Below are 21341 nucleotides of genomic sequence, written 5' to 3'. Positions count from 1 at the left end.
AAAAAATCTAATTTTGAATTTATTGATATGTATTGATGCTCTCAAGAAACCAAAAGTGGAGATAATAGTAAAAACAACAATCCCGACAATGATGGCAGTTTTGGTATTTCAGACGTCGGCAATTGTAATTTATTGTTGCCATGATAAACCCAGATTCTTATCATGATAAGACATTTTTCACGACAACGATAAAACAATAAGATTAAATTGCCACCTCCAGTATGAATTGACTCAACGTCAGAACGAAGCGGATCCTTGTGGTACCCAGAAGTTTCGGGTCCAAAATGACCAAAACTGCAAAAGCACTAAATGGCTAAAAGAGAAGTGATGAGTGTCCCTGATGAGCATTATCATGGACCAAATGCTCTGTGGGGGGTATCCCACCCTTTCCTGAATTTTTGATGACATTCTGATGACATTCATTTCATTGTACACATTTGATCTTAAGCTGTTCTGACAATCACACCTTTAAAGGCATACTATGCAACATTTTTCAGTTAATTAATATGTTCCATACCGTTTTGGATGATTAAATGAGTCATTTCAGGTTGAACTAAGGTTTTCTCGGCCGCCCTGGTGGTCTGTGGGGGAAATACCGCACTTGCAATTGCAGGAGCAGTCGGCCCGCACTCACAGGCTCAGTAGTCTCGTGTGCATCGCGAGAGTCGGTCTTGCTTTACGGCGAGAACTGCTACACGCCCGCAGTGAAAGGTTTGCTCGTTGGTAGCGCAGTGGCGATATTTGTGCAGTTATCATGGCGGAACCAGCGAGAAAACAGCGAAAGCCCATGTTGGAGCAGGCAAGAAAGAGGAAAAGGGCTCTGGACAGAGAGAGGAGTCGTACACGGGTGAACATAGAAGGCTGCAAGGCTGACGCGGACCTCGCGTTTCTGCTGATGCGATTGTAAGTAACATTGTAGGGTTTCCCTCACGCTACCGCCTCGCCGACATTCCAAAAAAATAATAAAAAAATAAAACTAACTCGATATGCGCGCCGCTCCGGTCAGCAGCGCAAAGTTTGTCTCCCCCCCCCCCCCCCCCCCCCCCCCCGCTCCGCCGGTCGTCCCAAATTCCTAGGGGAAACACTGCATTGGAATGGTTTCTCTCTCTCTGTGTGCATGTTCATACTTTCACTGTGTTAGTCATTGTTTGTACTGCCGTTTTTTCGACTTTTGTATTCGTTGTGTTCACCTGTCTGCTAAGCTCAAAACAACCGCGCCTGGCTTTACGGACAAACCAGGAGAACAGCTGAACATATTTACGACAGTGCACTTTTACTTTCGCCCTCTGGGGGGAGCCTCGCTGGAAAATCAACCCCGGTTGCATAGTATACCTTTAAACCTTGACTGATGTGTGAAAAAGAGAAGACATTGAGTCAAATGCTTTCCCATCAGGTACACTCGACGTTGCTTTTTGTTCTTCCTCTTCTTTGTTACGCTTGAGGATGTATCAGTCCTTTCTGCATGAAAGCAACAAAAAAAAAAAAAAAAAAAAACGATCTGCGTTCAGAAGCTTAAATAACTTTTTGTGGCATATTGAGGTTGGATTAAGAACAGAGGCAGGAAACGGCAAGTGCAAGAACCTATTTTAACAGCTGTTTCCTTTTGTTCCTATGAGACGAACCATGAGAATAAGCAAGAAAAGGAGCAAAGAAGTGACTCTCTCTTTTCGACGATAGTCCAGACCCTTCTGTCGTTTTCATCCAGAGTCTCATGTCTGCTCTGGCATCGGTTGATGGCATTGATTCCCCCTGCCGCATGGTGGGGGTTTGCACTCTGAAAGGGCAATCTCTCTGGGTTAGCCTTGAAACACCACGCTCCTGGATTAAATTATAAATGAGCCCTCCATGGGAAGCATATTGCTTACCAACCTTGGGTAATGAGAGGGAATTTAGACTCACGGGGACCACATTTCTGCAGATTCTTTTGTAGACTCCCATGTATTTATTGCTAAAAAGTTTTGGTAACAGGTGGGTGTTTAATCCCTGTATTTGGGTCACACCTGCACTCTACGCATCCATATGGATCAATGCAAGCCAAGCCGAGGCTGTCCAGGCCCCGAGACGTGAAGCCTGATCGCTGTCTAAATTAGAGCCAAGAATATGATGTAGTAATCAGAGGATTAAGATAGGAGAAGGGTCAATGAGGTAGAGTTGGGGAGGGGGTGGGGGGGATATGCAGTCGCAGGGATTTAGGTAAAAGGCCATTTTAGCCTTCACCTATTGTGGAGGGAAGGCTGTGCTCTTGCATAGACTTGTTGCTGTTTTTCTTGAAGTGAAATTGATATCAGGAAATTCTTATCTTCAATGTTTATTGTTATGACAAAGCTACATTTTTTTTTCCCCCTCCCCTGAAGTGAATCGCTGTTGAGGTGGAAAACCCCTCTGAAATACAAGAAACTACCCTCAGAAAGTACGGTGACACAGTGTGTGTATTATTTCTGTGCCTACAGTTGATCCTATTCAAATTTCCTGCTTTGTTTCAGCGTTACTGATAAAGCGGAGGACAGGCCCTGACGTTAGTCACCATGATCGGAGAGAACAGCGTGTCTTAGTACACAGCAAGAACTTAGTAGTAGTATGAGTAAAAAATGTTTTAATAAAACATGTTTTATTATATTTACCCCACAAAAGTTGTACAAAAACTAGTAACCTGAATGATTAGAAGTCCTTCTAAATAAACCTGACTTGAGTTACACTAATGAATAACTGACAACATTGTTTAAGACTATATTGTAGCAGTCTTTTTGTTACTGTAGATTTTTCAACAGAAAGAGGACATTTCCTATTTCTTAAGAAGTATTTTTAGTAACACTAACACAGTACTATTAAGTCATTATATATGCAAATTTTGCTCTTTGCACACATTCCAATTCTCCCGGTTAGGCTACTTGTGCTACTATAAGAGATCAACCTGGCACGGAAAGGCTGGGAATCACCTCTTAAATTAGTTGAGAGGCTGATAATCTTTTATCCAGAGTTGGAACGGTGAATGTGAACAGTGTAGTTCAAATGTTTGCTTTACTTTAGAGCTCCCTTACTTCAAAAACTGGTAGGTTGAAAACAATCCAACCGCTGCTATTTACTAACCTGGTCATGGGTAAAATATGGAGCGATCTCCGCCCCTGGCTTTATTCAACCCAACAGGGTTGGTTGTGGTGTGTTTACAAGCACACTGGGTAAGGTTTGTTAACCAAAAAAAGGAAAAAAATATGCTATTGGGCTTTATTTCTGTTGATAAGGGTACAGAAGAAAATATATGATTTGATTTACTAAAAAAGCTAGCATTGTTTTAAAATAAATAATTTTTGAAATGTAGTTAAATTCTGCCTGTTAACATAATTAGATTAATAATGTAAAGATAACCCCATGGTTTCTAATGCAATAACTGGAGTTAGGTAAAAAAAAACGTAAAGTAACTCATACCTAATGTAATACATAAAATACTGCCTGTCTGAATTGACTTTGCGACCAATTTTTTGGTCAAACAAACTTTTTGTCGAGTTAGATTGTATCTTTAGTTAGAACTCCAAATATAGATTAATTATTAAATTCAAACAGTTAAATTATAACATGACTGCAAGAAAGCTTAAAGTAATAACAAAAATATTGCTCCTTTGGCTGTTTATATTGATTTGATTTGTTTGTGCTAGCTACTTAGCGAAGCAGCTAATGTTAGCTTTAGGAAAATACTCATTCTCCAGGGTAAACTAGTCCACACGTAGCAGTATTTTAAAAAAATAATACCATACCAATAACAATACCATTTTTTTTGGAAAAGTTTTCATCCACACAAACATGCAGAAATACGCCCCTTTTTAAAGAAAAAATAAATAAAATATGCCAGACGCATAGGGGGCAGTATACTGCAAAACTAAAACTTATGTCAGCCAATGAGAATCCTTCAAAACAACCACAACTTCCTGTTAGTAATGAATCCTGGCACCAAGTATGTTCGATCTTGTGGACAGATAAAGAAGTTGAGCTTCTTTCAAACACCATATTAGAATATAAAGTCAATAAAACTTCTAACCTCTCTGACAAAATACATTTTTAACTCCACCGTATGAGCAATTGTATAAACAATGGTTGCACATTTATGAAGCAACGCAGCAATATTCATCGCATAGCATGATGCGTGGTACATTAATATCCATCTTTTCATGTTCACACGCAGGCTCAAAACTGGAGCGTTTATAAATCTCCACTTTGGCCGGAGTTTTTAGGATCATTTATTTTAAGGGATGTATGACGCAGTTTATGTGTGGCTAAAAGGCAGAACCGCATAAAGATGTCTTCTTTATCCCAGATATCCAGCTACATGTGGACTAGGTCTAACTGTTTCGATGCGTGATTTTGCCATTTTCTATTTAATCCTGTAGAAAAGGTCCAGTGAAATCAGATCCGGTTGCTGCAAAGTTGAAAATGGGAGTCTTCTTCTAGAGTCTTCAGCTAACTGGATCACACGTTTTTACGTTTTAACCAAACACAAGGTCTGCATGTGCATCCAAGCAAATCTCCTTCAAGCAAGTTGGCCAAAAACTATTTATGCAGCATATTGCTTAAAATTATTTTTAAGATGATTGAGCCAAACATGATTTCTCTAAAAATGTTGACATGTTCAAACGACACACAAAGTCTTGAAAAAAGTTGCTATTTCAAATCCACAAAGTAAAGTAGCACTTCCCACTCAGAAAAATATACAACTCCTGTCTGAACAGCTTTAATCCAGGATTTAGTGTGTGCTCATGAATTGAATCAATTGAGCTGAGTTGCTCTTGAAGTCAAACATGTTTACTAGCAATCTGCAAGTAAACATGTTCAGCATCGTCCCTCGCGCTGATTTTTCACTTCATTGATGAGCCGATTGAAACTGAAAACTGAAAGGGCGGATTCATTAGCGGCGCTTGCCAGATTTGGAGTTTGACATAGTGATCATGGTTAATAGATTTCAGGCTGTTTCTATGAAACCTCGCTTGGCATTGTTGCTGTGATTGCAGGATTAAAGAGGAGAAATAAGCTTAGCTGGGAGAAATAGCCCTGGAGGAGCACGTGGCTGCGATCGGGGATTGAGGGAGGGAGCGAGGGGAGCGCTGCCACGGGAAGGAACTGCACTTTTTGTCCAGCCCAGATGTCACCGTGGTGGACTACCATTATTGATCCGCTGCTTTGCACTCACACGGTCAGCACACACACACACGGCACACGCACACGCTCGTGCCTTAATTAGTTGGCAGTGAAACAGAACCTGAGGATAATATGCTCTTGCTTCGGTTGCATAAACACTTTTTATGACTCTCTTTACACTTTTTACATCTCTAGGCCTAGACATGCTCTTTTAAACAGAACAAAATTTAGACAAAAGGCTTCTCTATGCATTATAGTGTCTTCTAAACCAGTTTGGCGGGGTTGTACAGGTCAGCTTTAACATACTTTCGTCAAATCTCAAATAAAAAACGTCACGTCTTCTAATTGCCTAATCGAGTGGCGTCACAGCTTTTCGTATCTATGCGCACCTCCTTCCTCTGCTGCCGAGACAAGATGGCCTTGTTGATGGCCTTGTTTAGGTGCGACAGCCCAAAATCACACGCAAACTTTAGCATGTAGGTGTCTGTGTGCGCTCGCGAGGCTCGGCAGGGAGGGGACCCAGCACCCAAACTTAATCCAAACTCACAGCAGCCCAGAGGGCATTAAGGGTGAGTGGGGGTTGGGTGATCTGTTTTCTAAGTAGAGAGGCTCCTTTTTAGCATTCTGTTCCAGTTTTATTAACACCCTCTAAAGGCTGACACACGTTTAAAGATACTGAGAAATGGAAATGAATCAAAATAATCTTGTTAGAAGAAACTGACATCTTATAAAACTGCACATTTATTAAGTGATTTTTTTTTTTGGGAACCTGATGGAACATGACTATGACTAATAGTGGATATTAATAACTTGAATGGAAAACAGAAAACAAGGTGAAATCAAAAAGAGGAAGTCCAGGACTGCGTGTTGAAAGCAATCCATCATTTCAGCTTTAGTTTCACTTTGATGTAACTACCTTCCTGCCATATAACTTTCCCCTCAAACAGACAAATTTAACCACAAACACACAAACAGTGCAGCCCAATCCCCCATTGACTTATTGATCTTACTCCATTTTACTATGAAAACAACTTTAAGTACGACGGTCTCTCCTTCCCTCTTTCATGCATCCCAACTACCCCAAATTCACTACAAATACGAGCATCTTACTCATTAGACTACTGCTTACTACAATGTTTTTTGTCTTAATTGTCCCCAATCAGATGGAAATTGCGGTGGGAGTTGGATGCAGTTTTTTCTGAGTGAAGGCCAATGATGTTGCATGTCTGACTAACTTAGGGAAACAAGCTGGAAATGTCTCCGGGCTACTGCAGCTAATCATTCAGGAACTGATCGTTAGCCGCTGATGTCAGCCTAACCTTGCCACTGTGTGTTTTAGTGAGTCGTGTGTGTGTGTGTCTGTGTGTGTATGGATGGGAGAGATGGGGATACATATAGATAGAAATTTGGACCGTGTGCAGTCAAAAGCTGATGGCAGATCATTATAAAGGATAAATGCCCGTATTTCTTCTCCCTCAATTCACAAATATAGCATAGGATTGCATTATTTGATATAATAATTAAACATACATCAACATGAGATTTTGGAGAAATACCAATCTCTGTTTTTTGTAAAGGCTTCACCTGCTGATACCGATAGAGCTCATTACCAATTCTCTTTAAGATCAACAAATTAACAACATTCAGACCGGATTTGTTTTATAACCTGTATGGTTCGTTAATTGTTGCTACTAATAGCAAATATGAGGTCTGTCTGTGTGTGTGAGAGCAGTCAATGTAAAACAAGGTTTAACTGATATGAAACAAAGATAAGATGAAACGATGAACGTTTTAGGCTGTCTTCAGCATCATCCTAGGAATTAGAATAATTTGAGTGGCTAGCATTAAACTAAAGTCTAGCAGTCTGTGGTGGTGGTTTGAATTAACAAGCAACATGACTCCCGTAGCAAGTTTCCTACAGTTTCTCACTGCTTGTGTGCTTCTTCTGACTAGCTTCGTTTACATGGACGAATGTAATCGGAATAAAGGACCGATCGGAATAAAAAAGCATCATGTAAACAAACCAATCGGAATATGATGATCGGATTAAGCACAATCGGAAGAAACTGTAATCTGAATGAGAGGGGTGGTTTATGCTGATTGATAATCCGATCAACGTGCGTATAAACGCTTCTCCGAATCAAGTTATTCTGAATGTGGCTAACTGACCCGAGCGCTCATGTGCGCCCGACGTGGACGTGACGTATTTCCACGTTTGTGAGTGCCGTAAATACGTTGAGAAAGCAAAACTTTCGGGGCTACAACCTTTCTATTTGAAAAAATAAAAGAGATCAAAATTGTTGCTTGCTCAGTAATGTTTCAACCGTAATTAGGACATTGTGCAAGTTTGACCTGGGCGCTCAGAAGACAAACAAACCTGTATAATACTTCTTTGTTTGCTATTTTTTTGTTGTTTAGCAAAGTTCTTCAACGTGCATATACACGCACATTGTGATCAAATTAATTGATCGTGTGCCCATATAAATGGTAAAACCCAATTATTTAATCTGAATACATTTTAATCCGATCGTGAAATTTTGTGCATGTAGATATAGCTATTTTTAACACCCACTGAAAGCACTGTAATGCTGTCCTCTTCCCTTGATGAAAACTTCTACACCAAAGAGTATTGGAAGAGGGGCGGGGGGGGGAACTCTACCAAGAAAGGTAGATTAATTTGCATGGAAACTTTCAGGATGTTTTGGGTTTTCTTTTCTTTGGCCAAAACCTTTTCTTTTTGAATACGAATAAAAGTCAACAAAAGAATAGAGTGACTATTCGTTTTTACCACGGGCAAAAACCCCCAACAAATCTTGAGTTTTTATCTTGCAATTTCCCTGCTGCTCTAGTTGAGGGAATTAACCAGCTAGGGGGAAGTAGCAACTGGAAGCACTGGGGTCAAGCAGGCTGCGGGGTCACTGAGTACAGAGGTGAGGAGGAGGAGGAGGAGGATGGTCGCCCGGGGGGGCTACCGAGCTCACCCAAAATAAACACGTGTATCAGAGTCTCAGTTCAACAGCAAGGAGGAGGAATGCAGGGATGCAGGAGCAGGTTCCAGTCAGTGTCCCATCATGTTTTCATGGGAATGACTACTGCTAAAAATTTCAAAAATGTATTTTTCTTTATATATATATATATATATATATATATACACAAACAGGATATATCAGTCTGTCATGACTGTGAGTGCTATATACTGTACATGTAGTAGTTGTGGTAACAACAGATTGATGTAATTGTTTTCGCTCTCAGTCTTAATGGCTTCATATTGCATAATACTTAACAAAAGGGATTCTGCACATGACGTGTGTAAAGTCATGCTTACCATTTGTCTTTCAGTCAGCATCAGGTTGAAATAAGAAGTACAAGAAGTCTTCTGGCCTTTGTAGATTGTTTCACCTTTAGGCCAGATAGCCAAGGAATGCACTACTCTACACTTGATTCTTTTGTCTTATCTGCTTGTTAAACTTGACCAGAGTGGGTAATGAAGGTGGAACACAACAGGAAGGTGGTATGTTTGGAGTTCGATAAACCATTGTTTACTCCTAGTTGAGCATTGTTCAGTTGAATCCAGTGCATTTAGCCTGATATAAGTAGAAATGTCTGATTTATTTCACATCTTCTTTTTATTCCTTCTTCATTGTGTTTCTTGGGCTGCAGTCAGCTGCTAACCTAAGTTCCCACCTGCCCCTCTGTCCGTCTGTTGCTCCGGGGCCTTGTAGCTCGTAGTGAACTGCACAGGGAGAAAGATACCAAAGGTAGGGGGCTCTGAACTCCCCCCATCACAACAAACACAGCCCAGCTACCCCGACATCCACCTCCACTCACAGCAGGAGCAGTCTTGATGTTTTGTGATGAACCCACCACCCCCACACACGCATACAGCTAATACCCTCCCTTCAGCTATTCTCAAGTCCTCAGTGCCTTCTTCCTACATTGTATCTAGATGTAGGGAGATACTTGAGGGGAGGGGGGCGAGGGCCACTGGTTCCTTCCTCTTACACCTTCAGCCCTAAGGAGACAAAACCGACTAAACACACCGAATGGATTTAGCTTCCAGTATTTAGAGAAATGCCTAAGTCGGATCTATAGATTAATTTATGATCAGGCAATATATATGTTTTTAAAGCTGTTAGGCCTTCCTTAATAATTGTTTTACCTTCTGCCGAGACAGAGTTACCATGTATGATAAGTGCATGCAGTTTATGGCATTGCATGGCTTTCTTTAGATTTTTTACCTAATTTTGTTAGATTGCGGATGTCACTGCATTGTGGAAAAAAGTGATCTAAGCAATAAATAATAAATCTGTCACCTGTGCAGTAAGATCAAAAACTAAAGTCACCCCTAAAGATTGTTTTTGTCAGCGATCAGCCTGAATCTGTGTATTGGTCTCATCCGGCCTTTCTTCTTCTTCTTCTTCTTCTTCCAATGTGATACCCACTCACAGCCAGGTTTCCTTAAATCATTTGACTTAGTTAAACCTTCTGGGTGTGGTGTAGCGTGTTCACCATTCTCCTCCTAAGTGGCCTGCCAACTATCCAGCTGAAGATCCACTGCAAGATGGACATAAAGTCTAAATGGGAGGGAGCAGTTGTGGCTAATATCCAGTCAGCACAGCTTTCGCTTCTTCTTGTCTGTCCGTTAAACTGGATTCAGCGTGCACATCTTTCCTCTTTTGAATCGGACATCTGCTTCACAAAGTTTACAAAAATGTTTAGTTCAGCGCAATTTAAAGATTTTTTATTCCAATAAAAGAGACTTAAATCCCTATTTGACAAAATAAATAAACAGATTAATGGCAAGTGAGTTGTAAGCCCCTTTCATAAAACACTTTATGTTGTGACTTATGAGGCGAGGCAAACTAAAGTGAACCCTCCACTATTATGACCCTGACTCCACAAGTGAGGTAGTCCGCTTAAATTATGCCAGGATAAACCAGCGTTGCGGCTTTCGTGTGTAACGTGGTGATTACAGATGGTTGTAGATGGCCGGGGGACCTTAAGGTGAAAACACAGGGAGACTTGTGCTGTGTGCAGTTAATGCATATTATTTCTCACCATTAACACATATGGGACCAGTTGCTCTAAGGTGGACTGAGACAGAACAGATCCCTGGACCTCAGCTATGCCCTGGTTTCCTCGGTAGAGGTGGCGCTTAAAAATAGAACCAGACAACATTTGAACAGGTGTCTTTTGATTCCATATCGACCACACTCATTTCCACTCCTCCCCTCCTTTGGTTCTATGTTGTTGGCTGGATTTTGATGGCTCATGTGCGTGACTAATATATTCAGCTGGATTAGTGATTTATGAATGACTGGAAGCAACCTTGCTTGTCTTTATGGGTGTGTGATGGAACTGTTTAGTGAAAAAGGCTGTGCGTCATTTGTTTTCTACCTGTGGATGATACTCGCTGCTGTCACTCTCTTAAGCACAGGGTGTTGCTGTTGAGAAAACAACACTACTTTAAAGGAACAATAAGTAATAATGACACCAAGTTGTTAAAATCGGAACAACACATACACAATGCTTTTCACGGTCACCCCTCGTTTACTCAACGGTTCGTTGTTGCACTGAATTTTTACTTCCACAGGACAGATACACGAGGCTGTATTCTGTTCTATTTCTGGTCCGCTTCTCTTACTGGCTTCCATGTTTGCAGGCTACAGCTCTTTTGCCAAAATAAAATACCAAATGCTGCGCTCTGCTTTGGGAATCCTGGGAACTCTCATATAATTGGCTCATGAACCAGGAAGTGAACAGAGGCACTCTGAACCGAAGTAGTTCCGGGCCGTACCTCTAGGTTTGAAAAGAGGAAAACGTGACTAAGGCATTGTTGATGGAGAGGACCGATTGTTTATAGGGAATAATAATTCCATCCCAGGTGACAAATGAGAAGGATTTAGGTTGACTTAACAGTAAATATCTTACTTAAAACTCTTTTAAAGCAGGAATGGCTGCAGCTGTCGATTTAACAGGAAGTACACTCCTTGGATATGTAAACAAATGTAACACATTTAAACTGCCTCTGCACAACATCAAATTTGTGGTCTATCCGAATAATGCTTTACTGAGCAACTCTATGTTGATTATTGGTGTGTTTTATCTTCATGGGATGATGTGCACAGTGACACATCTATGTTTCCCATCATAGTAACACCTTCTGTGTTTTACTCACATCATGTAGATGAAAATCTGTTGCTCTTAAGTGCGACCGCCTGTGATCATCTAATCCCTGGCCATGCAACTCTATTTAAAGAGCATAGCCGCTAATCCTATCAGATTACACCTGACCAACTAAACAGAATCACCCAATTAATAGCAAGAACGACAAAAAAAGAAGCCCATCTTACTGAGAAAAGAGGAAAATAAATAAAAATCACATATAGAAATTTGACCTAATTCTGGATCCCAAAACTAATTCTTTGACACAAACAGCGAAGGAGCCAGGATCTGAGGTTGGGACTAAAATAAGGACTTTTGCGCTATGTCATTATTGTTAGCTCACACTACGTATGCAGATGGGACTCTCTGTAAACACACACTGGTTTTTGGCAACTAACTTTCAATCTGAGATTCCCTGGGGAAGCTTGGGTTTAGGTACCTGGGCAGCAGACTCTGCAGGCAGCGTTGTCCCAAATAGATCAGTGTGATATCCTTGTACCTATTTGGATTTGTGAAAATGGTTTCTGCCAGCAGCGAGCAGCAGATCAGCTCGTGCCAATTTTCAGTTGTCTTCTGTCTTTTTTAGAGCCAATTCTCTTTTTTCTTTTGTCTGTCATGAAACGAACGGAGCAACAAAACGAAGCTTCTGACGCTGCTATTTTAAACCAAGGTCCAACTCAGAATATGCAGAACTATCAAGCGGCATTTCAACAATATCACTTTGAGGACAGCGCGTTGGCTTCCTACTCTACTGTAACTTTCCATTATCGGCTTGCTGTGACAAATCAATCTTTCGCTCATACTGTACAGTTTGAAAATACTGCAGCTCACATATACTCTGTTATGCGTTCAACACTTCATCTGATCTGTTTCAACAATGCTGTTTTTATATCTTGTCATATTTGTTATTACAACCACCTCTTTATCTTTCCATATAAGCTAAAGACATGGTTGCTGTGTTTTTGCAAACTCACAGCTGTTTGATTTGCTTATCTTAGAATCATACAAATTTATGCAAGTAAGCCAGCATTGTCTTTGACTTCATGTGCGTATTATTATTTTTAGAACATACTTATCCCCGTTCTATTAACTCAACCTCCAGTCTCTGCTTGGCACTCCATGTTGTTTAAAACTGTGTAAAGTCGTAGTACGGAGGGAACGGCTGCGAGTTACTCCCAATCTTCTGTTGCTGATTTCTGGCCTAGCAGACCTGTTGGTTTCTAGCAGCGGCTGATGAAGGCAATTCCCCCTGGAACCGTCTGACCCCTCCAGGGAAAGCGCCGCAGGCATGGCTGCTTGATGCAACATTTGCCTTCCCTGTTGCCCTCAACCTTCTGCTCTGAATTTACAGCTCAGCATTAGGTGGAGTGCAGAGTCAAGCTGTTGCAACTACTTGATCTTTGATGCAGTGGCTTGTTTTCATAATGCAAGACACTGATGTTAAGGGAAAATGAATAGATTACAGAAAAAAACAGAGGGTACTGCTTCATTTGAATAGTTAAAAAAAATTTTTTTAGCATTTCTTTTTTTATGAGTTGGCTTTATTTTGTTGGCCATGTTTTTCCTGCTAAGATGTTGCAATGTCGTACTATTCATTCAAGCATAGCATTGGTTTTCTTGGAATGATCCTGTTTCACAAAAGAAGGAAATTGGTGCACATCACTCCAGTGTAGACAAGAGGAAGTAGATAAAAAATAGAAATGTAATAAGAGCAGAAAAATGTGTTTTGGCTACATGCCACGGCCATTTCCAGTGCGTCTTCTTGCCCTTATTCAGTTTTTGGAAAAACTACAGAGTGCTTGTCATCCAGATTTTTTGATCTATTTCCCCCCTCACAATGCAAAACTGTGTCAGATATTGGATTATTAAGGATTATGAGATCATAGCTGCAGAAAGCAGTTAATGGGGAGACAACAGTAGTGTGCTTAAAGCAGCACCCTGTAACCTTTAGCCACTAGGGGCACTAGTTCTGTAACTTTCAGCTTTAGCGCCGCTGAAGGCCACTGGCAAAAACTGGTGCAAAATGAAAAAGTCTCCCTCCCTGTTTTGGAAATTTGATAGCAGACAACTTTGGACCAGCAGATGGAGAAGTCATGGAGTTTCTTATAAAGAAAAGACCACATTCACCCCTCTATATTATACTGATTCTTTCCATTGTAATGGAGAGGGAGAGGAGCAGACAACAGGCTCAATCATCTGATTATGAAAGGTTTCAGGAACTTCAACAGAGGAGAAGCTCTGACATGCAGGTTGGTGAACAATATGGACTGTGTTTTGTAATAATAACCATGGTCATGACAAACTTTGACTCAAGCATGAGAAAAGTAGAAGCATGTAAAGTTAGCTCTGGTGTTTAGGTGGAGCTCAGACTACCGTAAAGCGTTGTTCTTTATGACCTCTAGGTCACATGACCCATCCAGAGCCTCTCCAGTTACATAGGCGGGTTTTGAGAAGGGAAGCCTGCACTGAGGATCTATACAGGCAATGTGCTGCATATTGACCTGAAAAAAATCCTTTACTATATCTCAAATTAAGTTAATACTTGAGTCAAAAGTTGGTGCTGCTTTAAATGATCGCTTGTCTTTTGTGTATGTATGGCATCCCTGTGATGGACTTGTGATCCATCAAGGTTGTTTTAACACCGCTGTGGATAGGTATCAGGCCCCTGCCAATGACCCTGAAATGAATTAAGTGGCTATTGAAACTTAATGGATGGAAGGATGGACATAGGTCATAGATCTCTTAGCCTGGAGCTGAATTCTTCATGTGGTAACCACTAGCATGCCTGGCCTGAAAATGCTATACATCTTCAGAAAAATAAATGGCATACATTAGAGGAGACCTTAAACGTGACTGTCATTGTGCGCTGTTTTTTTTTTATCATTTGTATGTCTGTGTTGACCCTGGGAGGAACTCATAAGCTGTCCAAGATGTTCCGCACCCTTGCCCTCTGGAATATTGTATAAAATCCCCCCATGACCCTGAAAATAATAAAGCAGTAGAGAAAATGGATAGATAGTTTTAATATGGGAAAGCAAATGCTACATCAAAAGGTTAAGCTGCTGTGACACTGTCAGCACTATGCTGACACCCTGAAAAACACATGTTAAGTAGGTTTAAATGTGAGTTGATGAAATAGATTTTTTTTTTTTTAATTAAAAGGTCCTGTCCTGTTTTTGAAGTATGTGTTTCGCTGTTGATGTGACCCTGTTCTGAACAGTGTGTGTGTGTATTTGGATCACAGTGTTCTGCTGCATGGTACATTACTTGTTTGTGACATCATTGTCTCGTTTCATTTATTTATTTTTTCAAATTATCTATATAGCTTACTGTCTGGGAGTGAAATTTCATTGCTCTGAGTGCCTACTGGTGATGGCATAAGTTTCAGTTTCTTTCTTTTACAACATCCAGTTGAGTAAACTGTCTGTATAACGTGCGTTATAAATGATACAGGAAAGCTCATTGTGGAACTTCTCAACGCTAAAGAAAATCTTTATCTGGTGATCAGACCATCTATGCTATTGTGGCATATGTATAAAATGGTAATTTGGAAGTAATATTTTACAGTGGCATCATGGTTTCCAATGCCATCGAAACAAGAAAAAGAAAAAAACCAAGAGGCTGATATTCAACAGTGTGCCGAGGATGTTATAGGTAAAAGAAAGTAAACAAGAATAAGATGGGATATTCTAGTAAACTGTTGATAGAATATCAGGCAAAGTCTGATTTTAGTTATGTAATAACAAGACTGCATGTTTTAGAACTACAGCTTTATTAGATGTAGTCTTAGCGGTGGATCAGTGGTTTGATTTAGCATTGAGGTTGTAACACGTCCAGTGCAGGAGATTTCTGTTTATTGAGAACAAGACAAGATTTGTTTAGCAATATTTTTGTTTTCACAAATTGTTTTGTCTAAAAAAATATCCGTCTTCAGTGTCAAAAGTATTTAAGCGTTTGAGCTAAAGATGAATGGGTTTCAAGTTCAGTAAAAAAACAGCAACTGAAAGTTGTCTACTTTGCATACCTGCCTAAATATAACTGTCAAGGGGGGGAGGGTGGGCAAAAATATTTGTTAAGCCCAAAGTGGTTTATACCCCTGGCAGATTTAGATTAAAAGTGATCTTTTCATCTCTCAATGATAATAAGTCAATGGCATACACTTCTGACTCAATTATGAAAAACATTGCTCTGTTTTTATGTACATTTTAATAAAGATGGCGAGTGAAAAATTCAATGTCCCTGTCGCGGGACCAAGCAGTACATAGTGGAGGACACAGGTGTTGGATTCAAAAAGTGGGTTTTATTTACCCAAAGCACAAAAAAATATTTAACAAAGTCAGGAATTAAACTGGCATGCCATTAAAAGAGGTCAACTGAAAATACTGAACACAGACAGACACAAACAAAACTGACCTAATGAAATGACAAACAAGGGCCCTTAAATAATAGTTTAGCTAAACCATAGACATACTATAGGGGGAAACAAAATGGCTGCCACATAACTACTAACTCAAACAATGAAATAATCCTAAACACCCCCCAAAGACTACCCCACTTGGCAAGAGGCACTTGGTTCAGTCCAATGAGGCCATCAGCTGCACTTCAGTGATCAGCCACGCCTTAGACACGCCTTCTCCCACCAGGAAGGGGAAGCCAAACACCAAAGTAACTCAAACAAAGAAAAGAGTATTAGTACAACATAAACTGAATTGACCTTGCAGTGTTAATATGTGTGCACTCCATATAAACATTGTAAGGTAAATAAAGGAATAAACTAAGAGATATAATGAAGGAATATTTAAAGTAATAACTAAAGTGAATTAAAGAGAAAGCAAACTGTTTTAGGGTGTGTTCTTACCCTGTGTGGCTTGCCATCACACACCCCCCCTCTTCAGGACTCTCGCTGATACAGCGAGAGAGATAGTCAGCAACGAGGTTCACCTTGCCTGGTATATGGCGCACCGTAAACTGAAACGGTTGCAAGGCCAAGTACCAGCGGGTAATTCGTCCATTCGTGTCCTTCATCTTCTTAAGCCACTGGAGCGCTTGATGATCAGTCTCCAAGATGAAGTCTCTTCCTAGCAGGTAATAACGGAAAGAGTCTACAGCCCACTTGATCGCCAAGGTCTCCTTTTCCACCGTAGAATAGTGAACCTCTCGTGGAAACAGCTTACGGCTTATGTATGCAACTGGATGACGGTCTCCTGCGGTTTCCTGAAGGAGAACAGCTCCCAACCCCCGATCTGAAGCATCAGTCTGTACAATGAACTGTTCACCAAAGTTGGGACTGTACAATACAGGGTGCTTACTTAGTGACTGTTGGATGTCATAAAATGCTGCCACCGCCTCTTCTGTCCATTGTATGCAATTTGGAGAGCGGGATCCTGTCAGGTCAGTGAGCAGAGCTGCCCTGTGGGAGAACTGTGGAATAAAACGGCGATAGAACCCAGCCATGCCCAAAAAGGATCTAAGTTGCCTCCTTGTTTGAGGAAGAGGGCATGATTCCATTGCCTTGATTTTATCAATCTGTGGCCTGATGACCCCTTTGCCAATGACATGCCCCAGGTATTTGGTCTCAGCCACAGCAAAGGTGCACTTTGAAGAATTTACTGTCAGCCCAGCTGATCGAAGGCAATCCAGTACAGTGCGCAGATGTTCCATGTGTGCCTCCCAGGTGGTACTGTGAATGATGATATCATCCAAGTAAGCAGCAGCAAACTCAGAGCAGTTGCGCAACACCTGATCCATAAGTCGTTGGAATGTGGCTGGAGCTCCATGTAATCCAAATGGCAAGACTGTGAAATGGAACAGCCCCCATGGCGTCCTGAATGCAGTGAACTCTCTGGATCGTTCGGTGAGTGGGACCTGCCAGTAACCTTTACACAAATCCAATGTAGTCAGATACTTTGCTTTCCCAAGGCCTTCAAGCATGTCATCAATCCTGGGTGTTGGGTAGGAATCAAACACAGATACAGAATTTAGATATCTGAAATCAATGCAAAACCTAATGCTTCCATCCTTCTTGGGCACCAAGACCACAGGGTTACACCATTCACTTTTAGATTTTTCAATGATCTTTAGGGACAGCATCAGATCCACTTCAGCCTTTAAGGAAGACAGCAGCCGTTCTGGGATCCTGTAGCTCAGACGTCTTACACTGGCCCCTTCTCGCAAAACAATGTCATGTTCCACAACATTAGTTCTTCCTGGATTCTGTTGGAACACTGCAGCTGTACATAGTTCTCTCACCTGCTGCTGCTTATCCTTAGGCAGATGGCCAAGGTCCACATCTCGAGAGCCAACAGGTGGTAAGTACTGCTCATCCACTTCATCCTCTTCAGGCACCCCCCGTATGAGCATTGCATCTGCCTTAGGTTCCACATGCTGCACCCACTCTTTCAGGAGGTTTATGTGCAAAACCTTTTTGGTACGCAATTGTCCTGGGGTGGATACCTCATATGTGGTGGGTCCAAGCTTTCTTGCGACTTCATATGGCCCCTGCCACTTGGCCAGCATTTTATTGTTGTCGCTGGGGAGGAGCACGAGCACTTTTTGCCCAGGAACAAACGAGCGCTGTCGAGCTGACTTGTCGTACCACGTCTTCTGCTGCCGTTGGGCCTCCAACATGTGCGACTGGGCCAGCTCACTCATTCTCTCCAGCCGCTCTCTCATCTGAATAACATAAGTCACAATGTTACTGGGCCCTACCCCCACCTTCTGTCCATCCCAGATCTCTCTTAGCAGAGAGAGAGGACCCCGAACATCATAACCATACAACAGCTCAAAGGGAGAGAAACCAGTGGATGCTTGGGGTACCTCCCTATAGGCAAATAGGAGATACGGTAGCCACTGATCCCAATCCGTGCCACTGTCATTGACAAATTTCCTGAGCATCTGTTTCAGGGTTTGGTTAAAACGTTCTGTTAGCCCATTGGTTTGTGGGTGGTAAGGGGACGTTCTCAGACTCCGGATGCCCAGCAACTGATAGACTTGCTTCAGTAAGGTAGACATAAAATTTGTTCCTTGATCGGTTAGTATTTCTCGTGGAAACCCAACCCTTGCAAATAACTGCACCAAGCAAGATGCAATAGGTTTAGCCTTTATAGATTTTAAAGGGAACACCTCTGGATATTTTGTAGCATAATCTGTTACCACAAGCATGTAGCGATTCCCTGTTTTACTCCTCTCCACAGGGTCCCACAATGTCCATCCCAAGACGCTCAAAAGGGATACCGATGACAGGGAGAGGTTGGAGTGGAGCTCTGGAGGGCTTGTTAGCAGAGGTTATCTGACACTCTGGGCAACTTTTGCAAAACTGAGCCACATCTTTGCTCAGACCTGGCCAGTAAAATTGGCACTGAATGCGAGCTAGGGTTTTGTGCTTACCTAGGTGGCCAGCCCAGGGGATTGAATGCCCCAAGGTGAGAATGGCATTTCTCACTGGTAGGGGAACCACTAGCTGCAACTCAGATCCCTGCTGACGATAAAGAATGTTATTTTGCAAAATGTACTCCTCACCATCCAGAGCTGGCTCGACACCGGGCTCCTTCAATCTTGCCTTCTTTAAAAACGGCGCCAAAGACTGATCAGATTGTTGGAGTTCAGCAATGTCATTTGGGAGTTCAAACCCACATGGTGGCGTTGCTAACTCAGTATCCACCGGTGCAAACTGGAACTTCTCCCGCCGCTTTTGCCTGCGGGTCTTTCGGGGTTTCCCTTCAGTTGTTTCCAGCTCCTCGTTGAAAAAGGGCAGAGCACTCAGAATCTCGGAGCGGGGGTCAGTTCGCTTGGCCTGGGCCCGGGTAACAGCCACATGACTCTCCTGAACATGATCAGATTTCAACAAATCAAAAAGCACAGGAAGGTCGCGCCCGAGCACAGCAGCATAGGGCAAACTGCTGACAACACCCATTTGTAGGAGATATATCTGGTCCCCAACTTTAATGTAAATATCAGCAGTTGGATATCTTTTCTCGTCTCCGTGGACACAGCAGATTGACATTGTGTCATTTTTGCAAATACTACTAGGTGGGGCAAAATCTGTATGAATAAGAGATCGAGAACTCCCAGAATCAAGAAGAGCGTTAAGTAAAACCCCATTCACTTCAATTTGACTCATCTTGATAGTCTTATCTTCCTGCAACTCTGGGTCAATCTTAGAACGAGGGGCAAAGCACATCTGCACCAATTTAGCTGAATTTCTAGGGCACATAGGTTTTGTATGGCCTTCTAATCCACAAAGATAGCAGACAATCCTTTTACTGGTCACCCTTGTAGGTCTTGTTGTAGACTGACCTTGCAGCTGCGGAGTCTTACTGGCATTTGTATTTGCTGACTCCAGATGGTGCTGCTGAGGAATCCTCCGGATGTCCCGTGATGTCCTCCATGCATTATGACTCCATGCTTGTCCTTTCTTTCTGGCCGCAACAAAGACATCTGCAAGCTCAGCCGCTTTCATTGCTGAACCAGGATCGTGCTCCCGGATCCAAACCTGCAGCTCAGGGGACAACATTCTTAAAAACTGTTCCAAGATTATAGTTTCACCAATTTCGTGAACACTTTTACCCCTTGGTTGCATCCATTTGCCATAAAGTTCTTTCAGTCTTGCATATAACTCACGAGGGCTTTCATCTGGTCTGACTTCCAGGGACCTGAATTTTTGTCTATATGATTCAGGGTTAACGTCATACTTCAAAAGGATGGCAGATTTGACTTTATCATAATCCAGTGCATCATCAATGTCCATATGTACGTAGGCACCTCTGGCTCTACCAGTAAGTAATGGTATCAGACGAAAAACCCAATCCGATTTTTGCCACCGATAAGCTTTAGCCATACGTTCAAATGTGACCAAAAAATGTTCAATGTCATCGTCCTCAGTCAACTTTTCCAATCTACAATCCATTTGTGGAAACTGACTAGTAGATGAACTGGTTGGATTAGAAGCAGCTGACATTACCTCAGGCTGGGGCTGCTGAAGAGAGGTAGAAGGCTGATTGTCAGAGTCCAGTGGGTCAGAAACAGTTGCAGGAGAATCTGATAATTGTATTTCAGACTGCAGAAGGTTAAACTGATGTTGAAGAACTTTAAATCGTTGTTCTTGCCGTGCATTTACCTCACTCTGTTTTGCATCTCGGGCATCCTGTTGCCCCATATGAGCATGTAGCATAGCCACCAGATCAGACAGAGTAGGTTCCTTCTCCTCTTGCTCCATGTTTTCAGTGACCACAGAAGCTCCATTCTCTTCTTCTGCACCAAGCTGCTGAACAGATCCCTTTTTCTTGTCAGTCTTGCCACCACGATGCATCCTCCTTTGTTAGAGAGAAGAGGGGTAGAAGAAAAAAAAAAAAGGAAAAAAATGGTGGAAAAACCCACAACACCTGTGTATAGTACTGAGTTGGATCCCACTCCTGACACCAGTTGTCGCGGGACCAAGCAGTACATAGTGGAGGACACAGGTGTTGGATTCAAAAAGTGGGTTTTATTTACCCAAAGCACAAAAAATATTTAACAAAGTCAGGAATTAAACTGGCATGCCATTAAAAGAGGTCAACTGAAAATACTGAACACAGACAGACACAAACAAAACTGACCTAATGAAATGACAAACAAGGGCCCTTAAATAATAGTTTAGCTAAACCATAGACATACTATAGGGGAAAACAAAATGGCTGCCACATAACTACTAACTCAAACAATGAAATAATCCTAAACACCCCCCAAAGACTACCCCACTTGGCAAGAGGCACTTGGTTCAGTCCAATGAGGCCATCAGCTGCACTTCAGTGATCAGCCACGCCTTAGACACGCCTTCTCCCACCAGGAAGGGGAAGCCAAACACCAAAGTAACTCAAACAAAGAAAAGAGTATTAGTACAACATAAACTGAATTGACCTTGCAGTGTTAATATGTGTGCACTCCATATAAACATTGTAAGGTAAATAAAGGAATAAACTAAGAGATATAATGAAGGAATATTTAAAGTAATAACTAAAGTAAATTAAAGAGAGAGCAAACTGTTTTAGGGTGTGTTCTTACCCTGTGTGGCTTGC

The 21341-nt window shown here is 41.7% G+C and overlaps 2 protein-coding genes across 5 annotated transcripts in view; one reads left to right on the top strand and one right to left on the bottom strand.

The window, feature by feature from the left end:
• LOC105933424 (zinc finger protein 516) overlaps positions 1-21341 on the top strand; it is a 65174-nt gene that overhangs the window by 7399 nt on the left and 36434 nt on the right. Inside the window, exon 3 of one of the 4 annotated variants that reach the window (XM_036130153.1) lies at positions 4998-5179. The exons of the other annotated variants lie outside the window; for them this stretch is intronic. The gene's annotated coding sequence lies outside the window, so the exon portion shown is untranslated. The remainder of the gene's footprint in view (positions 1-4997; positions 5180-21341) is intronic. 4 annotated transcript variants of the gene reach the window in all.
• LOC105922137 lies at positions 18467-21280 on the bottom strand. The gene is made up of 2 exons (XM_036127531.1): positions 20405-21280; positions 18467-20325 (listed from the first exon to the last, which is right to left on the bottom strand). The coding sequence occupies exon 2, from the start codon at positions 20243-20245 to the stop codon at positions 18467-18469; it is 1779 nt and encodes a 592-aa protein (XP_035983424.1). The 5' UTR covers positions 20246-20325; positions 20405-21280.

The sequence above is a fragment of the Fundulus heteroclitus genome, chromosome 3 (genome assembly GCF_011125445.2).
Source record: "Fundulus heteroclitus isolate FHET01 chromosome 3, MU-UCD_Fhet_4.1, whole genome shotgun sequence".
NCBI classification, from domain to species: Eukaryota; Metazoa; Chordata; class Actinopteri; order Cyprinodontiformes; family Fundulidae; genus Fundulus; species Fundulus heteroclitus.
Note: the sequence above shows the minus strand (reverse complement) of the source record. Positions and strands in the feature narration are given on the sequence as shown.